General features: G+C 49.9%; 1 protein-coding gene across 1 annotated transcript in view; it reads right to left on the reverse strand.

Moving 5' to 3' along the window:
- Positions 1-22,500, reverse strand: part of BPIFB4 (BPI fold containing family B member 4) — a 27,480-nt gene that overhangs the window by 3,934 nt on the left and 1,046 nt on the right. Inside the window, exons 3-14 of the mRNA XM_025876202.2 lie at positions 21,577-22,096; positions 20,542-20,646; positions 19,584-19,727; positions 16,678-16,741; positions 16,159-16,219; positions 14,972-15,063; positions 13,155-13,358; positions 11,464-11,517; positions 8,456-8,626; positions 6,102-6,169; positions 3,626-3,668; positions 1,663-1,726 (exon numbers count right to left, since the gene is read on the reverse strand). Coding sequence (XP_025731987.1) covers positions 1,663-1,726; positions 3,626-3,668; positions 6,102-6,169; positions 8,456-8,626; positions 11,464-11,517; positions 13,155-13,358; positions 14,972-15,063; positions 16,159-16,219; positions 16,678-16,741; positions 19,584-19,727; positions 20,542-20,646; positions 21,577-22,096 — 1,590 coding nt within the window. The remainder of the gene's footprint in view (positions 1-1,662; positions 1,727-3,625; positions 3,669-6,101; positions 6,170-8,455; positions 8,627-11,463; positions 11,518-13,154; positions 13,359-14,971; positions 15,064-16,158; positions 16,220-16,677; positions 16,742-19,583; positions 19,728-20,541; positions 20,647-21,576; positions 22,097-22,500) is intronic.

A 22,500-nucleotide genomic window follows, 5' to 3' on the forward strand; every position in this document is an offset into this window, starting at 1 on the left:
GAAGGAAGGAAGGAAGGAAGGAAGGAAGGAAGGAAGGAAGGAAGGAAGGAATGGATGGATGAAATGGTAGGTGGGGGAACTGGATTAAGTGGAGTTAAACAGATTTTCTGCCTCCAGCAGGACTTTTCAGAGAACTAAGGACATGGCGAATCTACTCTAGGGCAGTATATTCAGAATTTCCCAAACTTGCTTGGCCATGGATCCCTCTTCTTAAGAGTATCCCGTAGGACTAATTTTTCATGGAACCCACTTTGAGAATCATGGTCCTAATCCAGCCTCTCACTTTTGAGAGTGGTAAGGTGAGATTGAGGGACTTGCTGCCAAGTTCACACCACCTCTTAGTGACCAAGCCCGGCGAGAGTCTCCACCTCTTGCCTCAAAAGTCAGCCCAGCCCAGCCTCGCTCCTAACATCCTCCTCTTCCGCCAGGGAACGTGCACGGCCTTGGTGACCAGGGCCTTCCTGGGGTTGCGATTCAGCCTCCTCTGGTGACGGTTTCCAGAATAAAGGTCTGTTGGACATGGAGAGCACCCCAAATGAACCCCAGCTGGTAGAGCTGATAGCAGTCCCTCTCCATCCTCTCCTCCACCAAGGGGAAGTGGGGAGAGGGTGGGGGCCAGGTTTGGCGGGGGCCTTAGGGACGAGGTTACAATGGGGGGGTTCAGCCCTCCCAGCGTCCAGTGGCCTCACAGTTCAGATAACTTCCTGATAATGTCCCCGAGGCACCACAGAGAGGAGGAATCATGCTCCCTTCCTTCGTTCTATGAAGCGAGAAAACCCTCTCACTGATAATGTGGTTGCCTAGAGGACAGAGTCTGGGTTAGGAGGCTGGGAGATCGGTAAGAGCAACTTTAGCTTTATCTCTACTGATCGGACTTTTTACAACAATAATTATTCACATAGTCCCCGTATAAGTAAAATTAAATACATGATTAAAAATCAGTCAGGACAACGCATGAGTGCTGTGTGTTGTGTAAGACTGATAAATCACAGAACTGTACCCCTAAAACAAATGATACATTATATGTCAATAAAAAGAAAAAGAAGAGAAACCAGTTTCAACCAAGTAGAAAAAAAAACATTAAAAATAAAGAAAAAATAAAAATCAATCGGGGCCATAATAATGTGAATATACCTACTGATACTAAATTTGCACCTAAAAATGGTTAAGCAGGTAGATTTCATGTGATGTGTATTTTACCACAACTAAAAATAAAAACACATACAAAAAAATCAGGAAATACCTTGGACTTTTTTTTTAATGGAGAAAAAAGAATTTAGACGGACCTATAACCAGGTGTTGAGATTAAGTGCCTCTGGGAGGTGAGATGTTACTTTTTAAACTGTTCTGGACTTTCTAAAACTTACACACATATAATTTTCATATGTAATCAGAATTTTACATAGATAATCAGAAAAACTAAACAATCAGCCAAATAAGGAAGAAGGAGAAGGAGAACACAGCAGAAGCAGCAAATAAGGAAGTTGATGGACCCTCGGGGCAACATTTGCCTTCAGAGGGTTAAGTACATAAGCTTAGGGTCAAGTTCTCAGAAATACGGTTGAGGCAGAAAACGGCTGTGTGTCAAATATGCCCAGCAAACCAGCAGCCTCCAGGCCCCCAAGCCACACACCCCTGCAGAGGCATGGGCCTAACTCTCACCGTTCATGGCAGGCAGAAACGCCAGGTCAAAGATCTTCCCCACCAGCACCTCCAAGAGGCCAACCTGCAGGGAAGAAGGAGAACTCAACCCTGGCAAGGGTTCACTCAGATCCCCGAGGGCTCCTTGAGGCCCTGCCCTGTGGCCCAAGCGGAAGACGCAGAACAGCTCTGGGAGAATCTGGGAGCTGCCGTGGCTCGAGAACCACCGAGTTGGACAGGGGCGAGGCATATCTGTCCGCCTGCAGTTAGGGAGACTGAGGCCCAGAGCAGGGCCCGCGCTGGTCCAAGGCTCATGGTGAGGCTGGGACTGGGGGAGGCCCGGGGCCCATAGTCTATGGTGATGTCACGCAAGGCCCTGGGGTTGTGTCGCCAACACTCCAGGTTCCCATCGCAGCTTAGTCTCTGTGGGCCTCTGGGAAGTCTCCCTCACCACTCAGGACCGCCAGCTTCCTCAGCTGTAAAATGGGCCAGCAAGCCTCGCTTGCAAGGAGGCAGCGAGGGTTACGGGCAGATCAGGTGAAATGCCCGGCCTTGAGACTTTTCATGCGTGCTCTGAATGTCTCTAAGCCTTGGTTACCACATCTGAAAATAGGCATGAATAACCCTTCCCTCGTAGAGTGGTTGTAAAAGCCAAACGTAAACTCCTCTATGTAAAGTACCTGCCTTGGTGCAGAACCACATGGTAGGACCGTGACAAGCGCGTGGGACTTTTATCCCAGCGCCGTGACCTTGGACACGTCGACCAACTTCTCTGCATTTGGCTGCCTTATGTGGAAAATGGGCCAATAATTGTGCCCAAATCATGTTTGTTTTGAGGATTAAATGAGAGAAATTTGTTTAAAAAAAAAAAGAAAGCCAGGGTGCCTGGGTGGCTCAGTTGGTTAAGCCACTGCCTTCGGCTCAGGTCATGATCCTGGAGTCCCGGGATCGAGTCCCGCATCGGGCTCCCTGCTCAGCAGGGAGTCTGCTTCTCCCTCTGACCCTCTTCCCTCTCGTGCTCTCTATCTCTCATTCTCTCTCTCTCAAATAAATAAATAAAATCTTTAAAAAAAATAAAAAAATAAAAAAAAAGAAAGCTTAATTTGGTTCCCCGTGCCCGGCTCCGCTGTCCCAGATCTGTTCTCTAATTTCACAGTCTGCGAGCTGTTTCTTCTGCAAGTCCGGAGATTCCAGTTCTGGTCCCAGCTGTGTCCCAAGCAGCTGCAAGGCAGCTCATCCCCGGGCCCCAGTTTCTCCATCTATGAAATGAAGCTAGTGACACCACTCCATGGGTTGGAGAGGCTGGGGTTTGCAAAAACTCAGAAAGAGGCAACACCGTGGGTATCTGAGTATCTCTGCGCATGTGGAAATCTCACCCCAGCTTGCTTGGAAAAGCGGGCATCTGTTTAGTTGTCAATTTGTAAAAGAAAAGAGGGGCATTTCTGCAGACTTTGGTGGTGGTGGGGGGACCCAATAATCAGCAAAGAAACGAGCAAACAGGACCAAACCCTAGAATCTGAGTGTCTCAGATTAGAAAGGCAGAGTTCCAGAGCGTGGTGGTAAAGTGGTGGCTAGAAATAAATCCAAACCTATTTGCGGAGGCTCAGAGTGGGTTGGGGCTGTTCAAGATTACATGGGAGTCAGTGGCAAAGCCAACCTCCCACCCCCAATACAGAAAGGCAGGGGTCCTGTAGGACATGGCTGCCCCTAGCGCCTCCCCACCCCGGAGTGGAGGGATTTGGGCCAAGTGGCCTCCATGGGAGTAGTCAGTTAAAATGGGATGGCCTCACAGGCAGAGTTGGATCTGGGAGTCTGTACCCAGCCCCTCCTTGGTTTTGCGGGCCTCCGTTTCCCCACCTGGAACTGAGGCCTGACAGAGATGATGTCAATGCTTTGGCATTTGCCAAATCCCTGGGCCCCAGCCAGCCACACGGGGATGCCATTCCCAGATGATCTTGCCCTGGGGGCTGAGCTTAGTACTTACATCAAAGTTGCCTACATTTGAGGTTCTGAGGTTGAGGTGAGTCCTGCCGAGAAAGCAAACAGCCCGTTAGAAATAGTGATTGCCTGAGAATCATAAGGGGTTGTATTGCAATAAACTGTCAGAAGCCCCTCCACCAACATCCTCACAAAGACCTCTCTTGACCCCTGGGGGTAGTTAAGAAGAACAGTGTTGAGCTCCACGGAGTGAGCACCAACTATGTACTAGGCATGGCGCTCGGGCTTTTATACCATACACGGTAGCCCCCAGGTTCCGTTGTCCGTGGGCTCAGGGACCCGCGCTCAGCTGCAGTCGGGAAGAGAGGAGCCCCCTTCTGGCCTATTAGGGGAAGGTCAATAGTAGCCTGACATTTCGTCACATTCGCCTGACTTCCCCTCATCATGTGGTCACGTGGGCATTTTTTTCATCTGACATCATCACAAGAAGAAAGGTGCGTATAGAGATGCCTGGGTGTCTCTGTCAGTTAAGTCAGGATTCTGGCTCAGGTCATGATGTCAGGGTGGTGAGATCGAGCCCCGCGTCGGGCTCTGCACCGAGCACGGAGCCTGCTTCTCCCTCTCCCTCTGCTCCCCACCAGCCTGTGCTCTCTCTCTCTCTCTCTCTCTCTCAAATAAATAAATAAGTAAAATCTTAAAAAAAAAAAAAGAAGGGTGAGTATAGTACAGTATTTTGAGAGAGATGACATTCACGTAACTTGTATTACAGTCTATTGTTACAATTGTATCTTATTTGTGAGCTGCTGTTGTTAATCTCTTAGGGCGCCTAAGTTATAAAGTAAATGATACCACGGGTATGCATGCAAGGCAAACACAGTGTAGCTAGCATGTGGTACCAGCGGCACTTTCAGGCACCCACTGGGGGGTCCTGGAACTTACCGCCCGTGGATCAGGAGGGACTGCTGTACGTAAGGTTCAGATCATAGCTGTGACACTTACTGGCTGTGGGTCTTTGGCCAAGTACTTACCCTGTCTCTGCCTCAGTTTCCTCCTCTGCAAAGTGGGTGGCTGCGAGGACTAAATGAGCAATCCAAGAGAGCCTGTGCCTGGTACAGGGTGCGTGCCATGAACCCAGGAGTGATCGTCCCCACCTCGCTCGATCCTTTCGTGACCCTCTGGGAGGGGAACCTGAGGCTCCAGGGGACCTCGCCATGGCTACAGAGCTCAGGAGACAGAGCCCAGGACTCGTGCTCTGAGACGCACTCTTGGCTGCCGCGCTATTCTGAGGAGGGGGCCCGAGGCCGGGGTTCGAGGTCTCTCTCTGCACTTGCCCTGGGACCATTGGACCAGACCACTGGAGCCCCCGTGCATCCGGCAGCACAGAAACCAGTGAGCCTTCTCAGGGGAGAAGCCTGCTTCGGTTGTGTTTTATTGCCGACTTCCACTCCCTCCCCTCCTTCCCCCTAGGTCACTCCAGCCACAGCCCCGAGCTCTTTCCTGCCCTTCAAAGTTTGCCTGCCCTGTTCTCGCTGCCTGAACCGTGCCCCCCTCCACTGGCCCCTTCTCCTCATCCAGGCCTCAGGTCAAGCATCACCTCCTTAGAGACTCTTGCATGGCTCTGATTCATATCCTATCCTGAGTAATTCCCATTGTTGGGCTTGATAAATACTTGTCGTAAGAAGAACAACTTACAGTGAACTAGGCACGTGCTGACAGTTTTACATACAATCTCATTTATCTTGAAGTAGGAATGATAATTGTACTTACTGCCATAGGCTGACGTCAGGAATGAAATGAATGGAGACACACTTAGAGCTTAGCTCAATGCCTGGCACATAGAGAGCATCCAACAAATAACAGCTGTTCTCATGAGTCCTACGAGGTAGGGACTATTAGCCCCATTTTCAGATGAGAAAACTGAGTTTCGGAGAGGCAGAGTCACTTGGCCTATGTCACACAGCCAGTCAGTGGTCACGTTAGGATTTGAACGTGTACCGCTTGGCTCCGGAGCCTGCACTTGTAATGGAGCAATGCAGCTCTGGGCCAGACAGACCTGGGCTGGCCCAGAGCCCCTCTCTGTACCCATGGTGTGGCCCTGAGTCAGTACACCCTCCTCTCTAAGCCCTAGTTGTCTCCTCTTTAAGATGGGAGAATGATAGCCCTGACCCCGCAAGGCCATTGCAAGGCTAAACAAGATCATGCATACAAATACCTAGTGCAAAGCCGGGCAAATCATCATCACGCCCATCGTTGTTATTATTGTTGACGTTGTAGTTGTTGTTGGCAGTGGGTCCTTTCTGTGAAGCTCATGGCATCACCCACCCTGCCCAGCTCGAGCCAGGGCCCTTGGCAGTCACAGCCCAGTTTCACCCCTGCAGCCTCTGGGATTTACCCAGCCCTGACAGCCGTGAAAGGGGACCTCTGGTGTCCTCCCAGGCATTGCTTCAGGAGCTGGCCCCAGGCATGGCAGCACCAAAGAGGCCCTTCTGAGCGCAGGAGCCCGAGTCCGCAAACCCCCTTACTTGTCCAGCTTGGCGTTGATCATGAGCTTATCTCCCTCCACGGAAAACATGGCCAAGAGTTCTGTGTCCTGGAGGAAAGGGGGTGACAATAAGGTGCCGCTGCGGGGCGGGCTGTGTGTGCCAGGTGCCGGCTAGGTGCTGCATTAACACAGGTTGTCTGTCCCCCGAGGTCTTGGTCAAACCTCCCTTTACAAACTGAGACCCCAGTAATGCTCCCTATATAATGGATATCCCCGCCCTGGAGAGAAGGGGTTGGGCGTAATAAATTGCCTACGTTCACTGAGAAGTGTGTTGCTTTCAAGTAAGTCAGCAGGGCTGTGTGAACGTCCCTCAGAAAGACACTGTCACGGGGAGCAGGGATTGCTTGGCTGGTGCGGGTGTCTGAGCTGTCTCGGGGTGGGGGGGGTGGCCTGCAGCCTATGAAGCTGCTCCAGATGAGCCACTGCAGATGGGATTGGGCATATCATCAATGTCAAGTGCAACTGCCCTACCCACCCACCCCCAGCAAAGGGCATGAAAGGTCCAGACTCAACCCCTCTCCAGCAGAAGCCTGGAGTTACAGGAAATTTCCTCTTTGCTTCCCTGCTTCTGCCACCGAATAAAAAAAATAAAATAAAATAAAATAAAATAAAATATAAAATAGAATAATAAAATAAAATAAAATAAAATAAAAAAGTCTTATGAAAAAAAAGAAGCTCCAACACATTCAGGTAATTAATTGGGATGATGGAGGACTGGATGCTCTGGGTGTGTATGGCAGGGACCTGCATGGGTGTGCAAAATCATCCCATCCATTCATGAACTGATGCCTGAAGGGTATATAGGATTTGACCAGGTGAAAAAGAGGGTGTGAGAGTGATCCAGGCAGTGGGAAGGGTATGTGCAAAAGCCCCGGGGCAGGAAAGAGGTTAGCATTAGAGGGAAGAGAGAAGGCCAGAGAGTAAGGAGGTAAAAGGACCGCAGATGACTGGAGTGAGAAGGGGCCAGACCAAGCAGGGCTAGCAGGCTGGAGAGAAGTCATGGCTGCATCCTGGGGGCACTGGGGCGTCATGGCAGGGCTCTGAGCTGGATCATACAGCATTTGGGCTGTTGATGGAAAAATTTCCACACACTAGGGACCAACAAACAAGGGGCAGCCATCTCCACTCCCTGGGTGAGAACCAGCCCTTTTAATCTGTCATCTGATGATGCCCAGAAAGGAACCCCAACACACCATGGCTTGGCATGCTCTAACCGAGAATACCCACTTCCTAGATTAGAGGTGGCTCATTTGCTCTTGAGCCCTGGGAGGAGAGCCTGAGAAGACACAGCAGATGGGACAGAACCCCAAGTGTCTGAATCTAAAGCTTTAACCACCAAGGGAGAAATGGCATTTAACACAGCACATTGCTTCAACAAATATTTACTGAGTACCTACTATGTGCGGGACCCTGTGCTAGGCTCTGAGGATCCTGTAGTGAAGAAGACAATGTGCATCTCTGCCCAATAGTAAACTAACAAATGCATTGTACAGTGTCAGGTTAAGGCTATGAGCCAAGTAAAGCAAGGGAGGCAGAGAGAGAGAGAGAGAGGGAGGCCAGGGATGGGGATATTTTAGACAGCTGGTCTTGGGAAGGTGGCATTTGAGCAGAGACCTAAAGGAAATGAGGAAGTGAGTCATGCAGACACCTGGAGAAAGAGTATTCCAAGCAGCAGCGGAAACAGCATATGCAAAGGCCCTGGGGTGGAACTCCACCTGGCATGCTGGTGAAAGAGTAAAAGAGTGAAAGAGTGAGGAGTTGAAAGGTAACCAGGGGATGATCTAGAAGAACTTTGTGGGTCATTGTTAGCGGATTGGCTCTTCTTTCAGGATCGAAAGGAGAAGTTTTGAGAAAAGGAGCCACATGATTTTAAGAGGATTCTTCTCTATGAAATAACTGGAAATTGTATTTGTATCTGTCTCCTGCTGGGTCCCAGGGAGATGAGAACCAGTACCATCTGCTTTGTTTCCCCTTTCTCCAGCATCTAGTAGAAAGCGTAACCCAGAGTAGGTGCTCAAAACAAATTGCTGAATGCATGAATTGCCACACCGTGCTCTACAACTTGTGAAGGAGCTCTTATGGTATGCCAGGTACTGCTCTGAGTGTCTTACTAATGCCCCGCTGCTATCCCCATAAAGTAGAGGAGAAAATCAAGCCCAGAGAGAGGGAGTGATCCACCCAAGGTCGCATAGCTAGAAGTGCTGAAGACTGGATTTGAATCAGATCATCTGGCCCCATGTTTGGCTAGTACTCACGATGGTTGGCCCCATGGGGGTTTGAAGGGGTCTGGGGACTCCAGAAGATCACATGGCACCCCCCCCGACAGGTACTCACCACATCGATGAGGCAGATAGTGGTCTCGACGTCATTGGGCTGGGAGACCATGACCTCAGAGGTGGCGAACACCTTCACCAGTGCCTTGTCCTTCTGCAGTGTCACTGAAGGTGGGTTCGGCACCTGGATCCTGATGGTGAGTGGGCGGGACTCAGGGTACTGCTGGAACACCTGGGGGTGGACACCAGGCCAGAGTGAGTGGGGCCCTGGGGAGTGGGGGTGCCCAGTGGGTCATCAGCCAACCTCTAAACACATGGCCCAGGGTCTCAGACTGGGCACCCTCAGATCCAACAGCATCTCTCGAGCCCTACAAAACACATGCAGGGTCTCTGACCTGCTGCTGGGTTTGGGCAGGGGGGCTGCCGTCTCCAAGCCTCTCATGTAGGGTTACTGGAAGAATTAAATGTGGGGGTGACAGCAAAGCTCAATGCTTTGTCCAGAAATGCTCAGAACCTGCTGCTGAGCAAGATGGATTCGTCTGGACATTCACGATTGCATCGAATCATCGTAACAACTCCATGGGGTATTTTTTCTCCATGTTACAGATAAAAAAAACCTGAGGCTCAAGCAAATTGTCTATGGCCGGCAGGAGAGCTGAGGTTCCAGCCCAGGTCTATGTTACTCAGAAGCCCAGGCCTCCCTCCTCTCCTGCTGCCTTTGGATGCCCCACCTGGAATGAGAAAGTTCACAGTTTAGGGGGCTTCACAGCGAAGTCCCAGAGCGAGGCCTACCTGGATTGGCTGGGGTCTCTGGAGACCCACGGTGGGAGGAATCGGAGCCTGTTTGCTGCAAATGGACTCCCCAAAAGCTAATTAGCTAAAGGGACAATTCATCAAGCAATCAGTTCCCATATTTGCTGAATAACTGTTTTATCAAAAAATTTATTTTAAGGAATGCTCTTCTTTCTTCTTCTTTTTTAAGATTTTATTTTTAAGTAATCTCTACACCCAATGTGGGGCTCGAACTCATGACCCCAAGATCAAGAGTCACACACTCTTCTGACTGAGCCAGCTAGGTGCCCCTAAGGAACACTTTTCTTAAATATATTAAATTGACATAAATATGTGGGAAAAACTACAAAGTTACTTTGAAAAGAATTCCATGTAAATGGAAACTTCCATGTGCAATGCAGCAGTGTGGATTCTGGTCCTGAGAAGGCTCTATTTGTTTTCTTGAACACATTCAAGGTGAAATTCTTTTTTTTAAAGATTTTATTTATTTATTTGAGAGAGTGAAAGAGCACAAGAGGGGGAAGGGTCAGAGGGAGAAGTAGACACCCCACTGAGCAGGGAGCCTGACGCGGGACTCGAGCCCAGGACTCCAGGATCATGACCTGAGCCAAAGGCAGTCGCTCAACCAACTGAGCCACCCAGGTGCTCCAAGGGGAAATTCTTTTGAACAAACTGGGTCTATTGGCAAATCTAGTAAATTCAGCCAAATGACCACTTAGTGGATTCACCCTTTGGCAATCTGGCTTTTGACAAGTCAATGACTTGGTGAATTGGCTTTTCACAAAGGGATTTTCAAGATAGCTGGAGGGACCTACCCCAGCATACACAGTCTCCAACAATAAGCAACACCTTCTTCTCAGGGACGTGGAGAGTCCCCCTCCAACTCTCCCCACAGCAGCAGGAGACCAGGGATGCCCCTCCTCATTCTGATGAAGCCTCTCCTGGTGACTCCACCCCAGCCTAGGTCTCCAGGAGACATTCCTCTGTGTCCAGCCTGAATCCTCCCCCTGCTGCAGACCCAGCCCCATTTCACGGCCTGAGTCCCTGCTCTAGCCCAGCTCTGCTGCTGCCTCGTTGTGTGACTTCTTTGAGCCTCTGTTTCCCTGTCTATAAAATGGATTGCTCCTCTCTTCCGGCCCCATTAATGCAGGGGAGGGAGGGTAATTAAAGCCAAATAAAAGAGTGCACTCTTAAATTTTTTTCATAAGCTGTAAGGTGCAGTGCACATAAGAAGTGGCGCAATAAATAAAAGGTCCTGTTGACTGAGGGCTCTCCCTGCCTCCCAGGGCTGCCACCATTCAGGACATTAGATAATGGTGCTCTGCCATTCAGCTTCCAACCACACGAGGGTGATAGTGACCATTTGTTGAGTTGGGTCTCCCTTCCTGCCTCTGAATTACAACCAGAAGCAGAACAGGTAGAACAGAGAAATGTCTAAAATGGTTCTAGATTACAGCAATCCTTCATACATGCATGACACTTACTATGTAGGAAACTTTTTGCTTCCAGGTGCAGGGTAACAGGCTTGGGACCCGCACTGGGACAGGCACTGGGGTCAGAAAGGCCTTTGTTCCAACAGTACCTAGCTACTAACCTGACAAGAGTCCCACTTGCTCCCACCCCTTTAAAAAAGGTTTTGTTACTATTAGCAAGAACAATAACAGTGAACATTTATCAAATGCCTTCTCTGTGCCTACGTTCAGATCCCAGGTTCACAGCCACACAGTGAAGTGGGCGTTGTTATCCTTTTTTTCCAGATGAGAAAACTGAGGCCCAGCGAGAAGTCATTTGCCTACAGTAGCATGGTTGAGACATGCTGAGCTAGAATTCAAAATCATGTTTGTCTACTCCAAAAACCTGGCTCTTCCCACCTGCATGTGCTCTGTGTCAGCATCTTTACATGAATTATCACCTCATCACCCTTAGTCTGTTAGATGAAGCTGTGGAGTGGGAGTTAGCATCCTTTTTTGACAGATGAGGAAGCTAAGGCTCAGAGATGTTAAGACTCTTGCCTGAAGACACACAGCAACGAAGTAGCCAGGCCAGGATTAGACCTGTGCAGGCCAGTCTACTGCTAGAGCTCAAGGTCTTTCCACCTCAACCCTCCATGCTCCCTCTCTCATAAGGATTTGGATACCACACTTCGCCACTGCACTCCTAAGGAGGGTGTCAGGTTGCCCCACCCTAGTGCTGAGTGTCTCCCCTTCTGACCCAGTTCCTGGGACAGTTGGAAGGAGGGTAGCGCTGAAGACAAGGGGACACATCTGTCTTACATACCTTGGGAATCAAAGCTCCCAGCGTGGACGTGGTAAGAGGAGGAAGCTCTTCAAACTACAGGACAAGAAGAAGGGTCATGTGAGTCCCTGAGGTTATGGGGACAGATGGGAGTTGCTAACATAGTGATTAAACTCCTACACACCCTCAGACAACCAGTGGGGGGCATCTTCTTCTCCTTAAAGACCACTTGGGGGGCCCTGCCTGTCCAAAAGCAACCACCACACTGATCATGGTGGCTGTTTGTGGTTAAGTGGACAGGGCCAGCCACTTAAGCTCACCACAGACCTGACTCTTTCTCCTCTAAATGTAATTCTTGATTAAAACAAGGTGAGCATCAGTGAGTCCACGTGCATAACTCAGTGTCCACTAAATGCATAATTCTGCCATATCTTTGAACAACCTGTACTATTATTTACTTAATGTTTTCTTTCAACTGACTTGCTTTTGAAAACCTCAAATACTAAAAAATGGAAAGCCAGTACCATTTGACAGAAAGAAATGGCAACTGGAAAAGCAAATACAATAAAAACGAAATAATGCCATTACATTCTGCTTGGATATCATTGTCTGCGGAGGGCTATGGCTATGAGTTCTGTTCTCTCTGAGTTAAAAAGAGGATACTTAAAAGTGCAAGAGAGGGTTAACTATATACTAGCACTAAACGGAGGCTTTCCTCTTGATGGAACCAAGAAGGACACAATTCATATGGTGGTTTTTTTTTTTTAGAACATCTTATTCTTAGCAGATAGACATAAATTTATGGAGTGAAATGTCATGTTTCCAAAAACTTAAATTGTTCAACAATAGCTAGCTAGCTAACTAGATGATAGATAGGTTAGATAGATGGATGAATGGAAGGACGGATGGATGAGAAGATGGATAGATAGAAGGATGGATGGATGGATAGATGGATGGATGGTTAGATAGACAGATGGAAGGATGGATGGGTGGATGGGTGGATGGATGGATGGATGGATGGATGGATAGATGGATGGTTAGATAGATGGAAGGATGGATGGGTGGATGGATGGATGGATGGATGGTTAGATAGATAGATGGAAGGATGATTGGATGGACAGAAAGATGGATGGAAGGAAGGAAGGATAGAACGATGGATGTATGGATGAGTAGCTGAGTGAGTAAGCAGATGGATGGGTGGATTGGTATACATGAAGCAAATATGGCAAAATATTAACTGGTGAATCTGGGTGAAGGATATTTGGGCATTAATTGTGTTATTTTGTAACTTTTCTGAAGGCTTGCAATTTTCACAAGAAACGGTTTGGAAAGAAAATTACTCTGGATCATACCTTATTCTTATATATGATTTAGTTTTTTAATATCAATGTTTACCAAGTAAAAGGATTCCAAGCATTTATATTGGTATACATATATAGGAATATATATCATGCTTTTAAAGAAAGATTGGCATAGAATTAAATAGAACTGAATATGATTTGATGTTATTTCATGCCCTGGCTGTGAGTCACCTAAAATCACCCTAGGCACCATGCTTTGGTAAACACTGACATAATTAATACACGTCCGTGAGTGGGAAATGAGTGAGGGATGGACTGTCTACTACTACTGTTCTTGCTTTAAAGCAATCTCCCCAAGTCTGTGGGGACTAGACAGGATCAGTGGGGAGCTCTTTGTTGCCCAGCCCACCTCTCAGTGGGGCCGTGACTCACCATGCCATTGGTGATGTCGATATCCAGTGCCCCCTGCTTCTGCAGGAGGGCCAACACTGAGCCCAGGAAGTTGGCAGAAATGGCCAGTTGCGAGTTGGTGTTGTTGCCCATGGGGGGCAAGTCTGGCATCTTCTGTCTGGGAGACATGGCTGGCCGCCCCAGTGGATAGTCAATGAGCTCTCCTCCAGCCTCCCCAACCAGAGTCTGGAGAAGCAGAGAGGAAAGGGGTCACAGGGAGGGGTACAGGGAGATGAGTGGAGGAGGAGGCTGAGACTGGGTGAGGTCCTGAATCTGCCGCCAGGCAGCCTTCCTCGATTAAACCCACTGGGACTGAGTTACCCTTTCTTTTATGGCCCCCAGCTCTCCTTCATTTGTGATGGAATGGAACCTCTTGCAGTTCTCACTTTATGGCCACTTACAGCCATCTTTTGCTTTCAATACATGTGTGACATAGATTCTTCCCCACTCCGTCCTGCCAAAACGAGTCAGCATATTTATGAATCTGCAAAATGCCATGGCATATCTACACTCAAAAGACCAGACACATTTCCACAGTCGGCAGATGCTGTGTGGTCTTCCCCGGGGACTTCTCCACCTCATGGAGAGTCACTCTGTCCCTACTGCCCGGGTCAGGCCCCACCACCATCTCATGACCCCCACCATGGCACCTTCCCACACCCTGTTCCCTCCCCCACACTCTTCTCTTGTTATGGCCCACTTATCTGGCAGATCTCAGCTTAAGTGTCACTTCCTCCATGAAGCCCTCCATGACCTCCCTGGGTACATTGTATCTCCTTGCTTCAGGCTCTGATATCCTGGGACCCTCTTTCACGATCTTTGTGTCTTTGAGTGACTCTTGGATGGCCTATCCCCTCCAATAGGTTGTAAGCTCCATTAAGGCAGAGATCTTACCTTGTTCACCAATGCCCCTCCAGCCCCAGGCCAGAGTCTGGCAAACAGCAGGTAACCAACAAATATCTCTTGGACGGCTATTGTTTATGAATAGACTAGGTGTGCCTGTATACGTGTGCACAAGTAGGCTATGTCTGTGGCAGCTTGGGTGTGCACCTGCAGCTCTGTATCTGATTGAGCATTGGGCGGGCGGGGGGGAAGCATCCATGTTGGTACAGCCCAGGGGGAGCACCCATGCGTGTGCCCCTTGCAGTTAGGGGCCAGATTCGGTGGTGTGCTGGAACCAGCTCATGCCAGCTCATAAGCACTCTTGTGACATTCTACGCTTGTCTTCCCAACTCTTCACTCAGTGATATCAAGTTGGTAGCTTGAAATGGGCCACGGTGGCAGTATTTAGACCATGGAAATCAGCTAATGCTACAAATCAGGACTTTTTTTTTCTTTTTTTTTTTTTTTTTAAATCACGGATTGCCAGTTGCTAGTGATAATCAGCACTCTACTGGCCGGATTCATTCCTTCAGGAAACCCAAGTCCGTAGTAGCAGAAGGTAGACTGCTTGGGTTTAGATCCCAGGCTCACATTTATTCGCTGTGTGACCTTGGGCAAGTGGCTTAACTTCTGTGACTCTGTTTCCTCAATAAGAGTTCACCTTATTATGTCATATGGTTGCTGTGAGGATAGACTGAGTTAATCTACATCAAACACTTAGAATGTGCCTGGAAAGCAGTAAGCACTTGGTAAGTGTTGGCTGTGATTGTGTTTTCTGATGCGGCTCCTAGAAGGTCCTCAAGTCATCAAAAGAGGGTCCTGTTCAAACGTTGCTTCGCAGACATTGAGTAAAAGCCCATGGGTCTGGCGCTCACACCCGTGCCCACCTCCCCTTGCCCCGAGGCCCCGGCACTCACATTGAGGTCCAGCTCCAGGAATTCCCCAGTCACAAGCGGGAGGCTGGAGAAGGTATACTGGACACTTCCCAATATCCCCAGAGGAACCAGAGCTGCAGGCAAACGTGGGGGTCACGGGGAGCCCCCTTGACCTCCCGAGATGACTTCCCTCCTTGTGCCCCAAAGTAGGCAGAGCAGCAAGGTTCCAGATCCAGACAGCATGCAAAGAGCCAGAGTTCTGGGTTCAAATTCCAGCTCTGCCTCTTCCTTGCTGTGTGACCTTAGGCAAGACACTGCACCTCTCTGAACTCCAGGTTCCTCCTCTGTAAAATAGGCTTAATATAACTCCTTGGACTATACTGTGGGGTCCATGAGGGTCTGGATATCGATAAGTTTTGTAAACTGTGAAGGACTGTGACCAGGGAAGACGTTTTAAGATTCCATAATGTGGTGCTTCGTTGAAGTGGGGATTTCCCTGACTGCTTGTGACCAACAGCCGCATCATCTGGGCTCTTCCTCCCTTGTTCCTGGCCACAAAGGGAGAGAACTTTACCTGTCTGGGAAAGCCATCCTCAAACTGCTTGGGGTCTCGAGAGATGGGACTGCTACCCCAGAAGGCTGTGCTGTATTGCTGCAGAAACTATAGCCCTTCATAAGTCAGGTGCCTCCATTATGTTGTGGTCTATATGAAAGGAGATCCCTGAAACATGCCGTGTGTGAACTGCACAACTATATGGGGCAGGTTTGCCTTCAGGAATGTTCACTCAGAAATCTTGGATCATGGGGTGGTGTTGGAGCCTGGTTCTGAGGACCTGGACAGTCTCCACGGTGTCTCCTGCTCTTCACTCTCCAAACCCTCTGCGGGATGAAGCCAACCCCCCATTGTAGAGATGAGGAGCCTGGAAAGTCTTTCCAAGTCCACACCGTTGTCAGGGCAGAGCCAGGACTCAAACCCAGCCTCCCTGTCCCAGTCCAGAGCCTGAGCCTCCAGGGCCAGATGGGAGGCTCCTTCCTCCGGGGGGATGTCTGGCCAGGTAGCCTCTCTCTTGTGGCATCAGCCGCACCACACTCTGAGGGCCTGAGTGGGTGTGCCCCCACCACCCTGGACCCTCCTCCCAGACATGCTATGTCCCCAGTGCTTTCCATGGCTGGGCCCAGATCAGGGCTGGCAGATGTCGGCTGAATGAAGCAAAGCAGGAAGGACTTACAGTCCACGAGACCCAGCTGGTCGTTGACAAGACCCAGCACCACGTCCACGATGGGGCAGAGCTGTAAGGGGAGAGGGCATGAGGTTCCAGCGATGGGGCTAGGGTTGGGGAGGGAAGCACGAATACTGACAATAGCTAACATTTACTGCCTGCTTGCTCTGTGCCCGGCACGGTCCTCCCCGCAACCCTATGGGGAAGGCTCTCTCCTAATCCCCGTTTTATAGCTGGGAAAACCAAGACTCAAAGAGGGCATATGACTCACGCAGCTCGCAAGTGCCCGAGCCGGGACTCAAACCAGAACTGTGTGACTCTTAAGCTCCACTTCCTTATCCCTTCACTAATCTGTCCCTCCATGGTCCTCCAGGTCCTCCCCAGATCCCCAAGAACATGTTCCAGCCCTCTGGCTCCCTCCATCCCTCTGGGTCACCTGCATGCCCACAGGGATGGGGGCTGGACTGTGGTCCCTCAGTCTGGGGAAAGTCTGTGCTTCTAGCTTCCCATCCCGGGATGGGTTCTTACCAAGTCAGGGAGGACGTTGGCCAGCACTCGGTTCACTAAGTTGTCCACGAGGTTGGGGAGAAGCCTGAGGAGAGAGGAGTGGAGGGGAGGAGGGAGCTCACCAAGCTTGTCCACACTTGGGGTCCCTGGCCAGGCCCTGAACAGCGAGAACTGGGAAATTGTTCTGAAAGCCAGAAGGACAGTGGCTGGGCCTGCCTGGACAGGTGACCCTGGCAAATTGCTTGGCTTTTCATTCAACATTCACTCGTTTGTCCATCCATCCATCCATCCATCCATCCATCCATCCATCCATCCAACAAACAAATGCTCCTTGAACTCTGCAATGGGTCAGGCCCGATTTATGGTGCAAAGTCGTTCCCTCCTGCTCATTTGCCCCTCAGTGGGCTGCTTGCTGCCGCTTTGTGCCGTCTTCCTAAAGGGAAATGAATGTATTACTTGATTCAAGCACCTAGCACAGTGTCTGGTGCATAGTAGGTGCTCAATTAATGTTTGTGGGAGGGAGGGGAGGAGAAACCTGGCCAGCAAAACGTGCTCATGTGGTCCGCAAGAGGAAATGAGTTGTTGGTGTTGAAAAGCTTGGGACATGTGATCGGTTCTACAGATAAAGAAACGGGTCCGGAGAAGTGGTCCAGAGCAAGTTCTAAGTCCATACCAGCTGTAAACTAACTGTCCTAACCGGTTAGTTGAGAGGGGGAGGAGATCACGGTGTTGATGCATAGACAAGACACAGAGATGGACAGACAGACTTGTAAGGCAAGCATGTGTTTCCCGAGGCCCCTCAGCGACGGGAAGGTGAGTGAAACATGTGTCACTCACAGAGTGTCACGGACAGCTTGGCCCCTTAAAAATCCATCTGTCTCTGCCCCCGCTGAACACTCCCTGTGTCCACCCACGTTGTAGCTGACCGTCCAGTGCTTGCCAGTTTGACAGAGCAAAGAATTTCTTGAGATCGTGTCCTAATTAGAACATTCCACTATGCATTTTGGTCTCCTTTTCAAGTGGATGCACACCTCGAGGGGCCTTGTCTTGGTTCCAATTCTCCTTGCAGGGTAAGACCCTTGAGAATGCACTTGCACGTTTACCCATGCATGGGTGCGTGCGTGTGTCTATGTGTGTGGAGGAGGGATCATCTGAATTTAATCTGTGTACATTCAGGGCACAGACTGTTTTCTCTTTCTGGGAAATTATCTGGCGGATACATCAGCCCATGTTTAAAATGTATATAAACAGTTATTCATTGCAACCTGTTCGTCAGAGCAGAAGATTAGGCAGATCGCCATGTCCCCGCCCCAGGGGACTAGACAAATACATGGTGTTTCGTCCAGACAGTGGAATAGTACATGGCCGTAAAAACGACAAGGAAGCTCTCAATGTTCAAATACAGAAAAATCTCCAAATAGAGTAAATGAAAAAGACAAAGTGCAAAATGGTGTTTATAGGATGTGCCCATTTGTGTTAAAAGGAGGGTTGGGAATGAGAATCCACATTCATGTTTGCTTCATTTGTAGAAAGGAATTGGAAGGAGAATCAAGAAAGAAGCACAGTGAGCTTGCTGGGGAGGCGCAGGTGGGAAGCAGGGTGGGAAGGGGGCTCTTCAGTCTGTGCCTTTTAATTTTTTATATATATTTTTAAAGATTTATTTATTTATTTTAGAGAGAGAGAGCAGGAAAGGGGCAGAGAGAGAGAGAGAAAGAGAATCTCAAGCAGACTCCCCGCTGAGTGCATAACCCAATGCGGGGCTCAATCTCATGACCCTAAGATCATGACCTGAGCCGAAATCAAGAGTCAGACACTCAATCAACTGAGCCGCCCAGGTGCCCCTATTTTTTTTTTTTATATTTTGAACCATGTATTACCAAATATATTTCCTAGTGAAAATGTGAATGTAAAAATCTGTGAGGTTTCTGGGTCTCTACCTCCTCTCCTCACCAAAATATCAGGGACCAATTTTCTCTGTCCTTACCTACCCTAGAGCAGAAACAAAGACTCAGAGAAGCTCACATGAATCAGAAATTCTTGAGTTCAAGTGGCATAATGAGTTTTCTACTTTTGAAGTCTAGGTAGATGGGGCGTCTGGGTGGCTCAGTTGGTTGGGCGACTGCCTTCGGCTCAGGTCATGATCCTGAAGTCCCGGGATCGAACCCTGCATTGGGCTCCCTGCTGAGCAGGGAGTCTGCTTCTCCCTCTGCCCTTCCCCCCTCTCATGTGTTCTCTCTCGTTCTCTCTCTCTCAAATAAATAAATAAAATCTTTAAAAAAAAAGTCTAGGTAGGATGAGCACTAGGTAGGAGAAAATATTGATAACACAGGAGGGGAAGGAGTAGGGGGTCAGAGGTCTCGAAGAGAGAAGCCAAAGAAGCATTTCCCATGATGAGGGCCAGGGAGTGAAGAGAAAAGGAAGCTCTGAGCGGCCCTGATGTGCCCTCATCCGAGACCATTACCTGGGGACAGCGTACCCCTCAATACATGGACACTTGAAACCTCTCTGGACAGAGTATGGGGACTTGGCCACTTTATGAGGAGGGCATAACAGAAAAAACCCAACCCTTAACCAAGGTTGCATTGGACAGAACCCATTGGGACATTTCCCCATGAGTTAGGGCTCCAAGAGACACAAAACTCCTGCTAGACATATATTCAGAAAACTCTTAAAATGTACCAGATTCTGTACTGTTTTGCATTCATTATCTCAATTCCAAAGGGAAAAAAATTACCCCCATTCCACAGACAAAGAAGCTGGAGCACAGAGAGGGCAACAGAGTTGCTCAGAGTCACACAGCAAGGAATAGTGGAGCTGAGGTTTGAACTGAAGGCTGCTTCTAGAGCCTTTACTCGTAACCATATGATTTGTCAAAGACAGACCACTTCACCATCCCCTAAGGCACTCCACTGCCCACTGGTACTCACCCTCGAAGCAGCTTGACTTTGATACCCCCCAGGAGGGTGTCACATCGCTCAATAACTAGCCTAGGGTAGCCCGTGCGGTCCATGGTCAGCCGGACCTTGGCAGTGATGTTCACTTCCACAGCGATGTCCAGGAAGCCAATGAGACTGGAGGAGATCATGGGGCCGGTGAGACTGTGAGTCAACCTCGACTGCCAGGCAGTTCAGCTTCATTCAGTTCTACACAGCACCTTGCATCTTGGCCTCTGTGCTTGCTGTCCCTGCCTCTTTCTTTTGTGCATCTATTATGCTCCTTGCTCATCTCCAGGGGTCCCAAACCGGAAGGCTTCCCTGGTCCCTCTACATATGTGAACAAATTCTATCTCTTCCTTAGTCTATGAGGGCTTCCTTCAAAGACTAGGAATAGGGGTCAATAAATGAACTCTATACATAAATTCTGGTTTCCAAGGTGACTACCCATTGACCTAGCTTTATAGATGTGACCTCATCCCATGGGCAGAAATCAACACAAAAGTCCACTCTGTGAGGTTCTCGGATAAGCACCTACTTTGTGGCAGGCACTCTTCAGGGAGACATTTGCTTGCCTTCCTTCACCTGTGGCCACAGCCACTTGGAAAAGGAGGTGTCTTTATGTCCATTGCAGGAGAAGACACTAAGGCTCAGTGACATGAAGGGGCTGACCCGAGGTTACACAGCTTTAAAGAGAGTCAGGATTCAAACCCAGGCTGTCACCTGTCTCCAGCCTCCCAGAGCTTAACAACCATGCAGGCTACCTTCACGGCTGACAAGAATGACCTGAGCCCAAAAATATAAGCCACATACTGGTAACACATTAGATCTTATTATTCCCCCCATATTATGGACAAAGAGACTGAGGTACAGAGAGGGGAAATGACTTGCCCACGATCTCCCAGCCAGGACATAGGGTGATGGGGGCCCCTCCAGGGCTGAGGGTACATACCTCTTCCCGTTGATGGCCACGCGGGTGTACAAGCTCAGGTAGACACCCACACCAGGCAGGAGCCTCACGGACACCCGGGGGAGGGTCAACTCCACGATGCGCAGCCTGCATAGGACCCGGGGTGGTGAGATGGGAGTCAGCCCCACTGCCTGCCACCCCTCGCCAGGAGTGCCCCGTCTCACACCACCCCCTTCTCTGTCCTGCATTCATTCCTCCTGACCCTAAAGAGACCTGAGGTTTGTGGCTAGAACTGGGAGAACACAGAGAAGTGAAAGAGAAAGAATGCCATGACCCACCTTCCTATTGGCTGGAGACGCACTGTTTACATTTCCATGTATTTCCTTTGGATTTTTTTTTTCTTGTAAAGATGCCATTCCCTCTATTGTCCCTGGCCCTCCTTGCCTGCTTCCTTCCTACATATTCTCAGATTTCAGATTAAGACCCTCTTCCTCCAGGAAGCCTTCCCTGACCTCCCCCATTATACACATCCCTATTTCCCCCCCGAATTGCTTGCCGGTGTTACAATTGTATGATTATTTTCAGGGGTCTTTATGAAAGCCCATATACCCCATCAGCCTGCAAGCTCTATGAGGACAAGAGATGTGTCTTTTGGCTAACCATGTGGTCGCGTGCCCAGTGCCAACACAGTGGCCTGCACGTAGGAGGAGCACTAAGTATTTGTTGAATTAGATAGTGAATGTGAGGAGGGGGCTGGACACAGCTGAAATTACTATATATGTGTAGTTTTAAATCCTTGGGTATTTTCCACTTTGTGACTATGACCATTCTACAGATGAGGAAATCAAGACTCAGAGTGACAAAAAGTGTGGCCCAGAGTCACACACATATATAAACGGGTGAGCTGAGACTCACATTCAGGAACGCTTAAGGACAAGACCCCCAAGCCATACAACTTGGGGCTCTCAAGACCTCCAGTCCTGAGGCCAAGCCTTGAACTCCAGACCCCTGGGTGTGATCACCTGGCTTGTAGGTTCATCATCTGGGCTTGATAGGGAGAGCCTGGCCCCTCCTTACCCGGTGATGCCCTGCACGGTGCTGAGGATGCCACCCTCGCCGAGGACGCCCAGGACTCCACCTCCTCCAAGAAGTCCTCCATCGCCAAGGAGACCACCTCCACCGAGCAGGCCACCTTGGCCCGACAGGATGCCATTGGCTGCCAGCATGCCCCCAGTGCCCAGCAAACCACCTGGGCCCAGCGCCCCAGTGGCTACACCGGGTGGGATCTCTCCAGGCCACAGCTCTCTCCGGTGAAGCCTGCCCACGGCTGCTGCAACTTCGTCCGACCTGTACCGCCCACGGCCCCTGTGGCCGCCATATGCATTCACTGCACTGCGGTAGTCGCCATTTCGGAGGTCCCTGATGATTTCATCTGACTCAAGGATCTCACCGTATCTGTATTTGCCCCCCAGCTGAGCGGTGTTGTCATTGGTCTCGATGTGACCATACTTGTAACTACCGCCAAGCTGGTTGCCATTGGTATGTTTTGGGGGGCGCTCTCGGACATGGAAATCGTTGTAGGGAACGCCACCGACACCTCGGGAGAGTTCAACGTGTCTGTAGTCATTGTAATGGTGTCGGCCACCGCCCAAAAGACCACCACCACCACCACCCAGGAGACCACCACCACTGCCCCCCAACAGGCCCCCACCACTGCTGCCTCCACCACCCAATAAACCTCCCCCAACTCCACCCAACAGGTCATCTTCACCCCCTCCACCCCTTCCACCAAGCAGGCCCCCCAGAAGACCACCACCCCTACCACCACCACCACCACCACCACCACCGAGTAGCCCCCCACCACTGCCACCCAACAGCCCCCCACCCCTGCTGCCACCACCACCCAATAAGCCTCCCCCAACTCCACCCAACAGGTCACTACCACCCCCTCCACCCCCACCACCAAGCAGGCCCCCCAGAAGACCACCGCCCCCACCACCT

This window comes from Callorhinus ursinus, unplaced genomic scaffold, assembly GCF_003265705.2.
Source record: "Callorhinus ursinus isolate GAN/ISIS: 27379988/994484 unplaced genomic scaffold, GSC_fseal_2.0 scaffold38, whole genome shotgun sequence".
Lineage (NCBI taxonomy): Eukaryota > Metazoa > Chordata > Mammalia > Carnivora > Otariidae > Callorhinus > Callorhinus ursinus.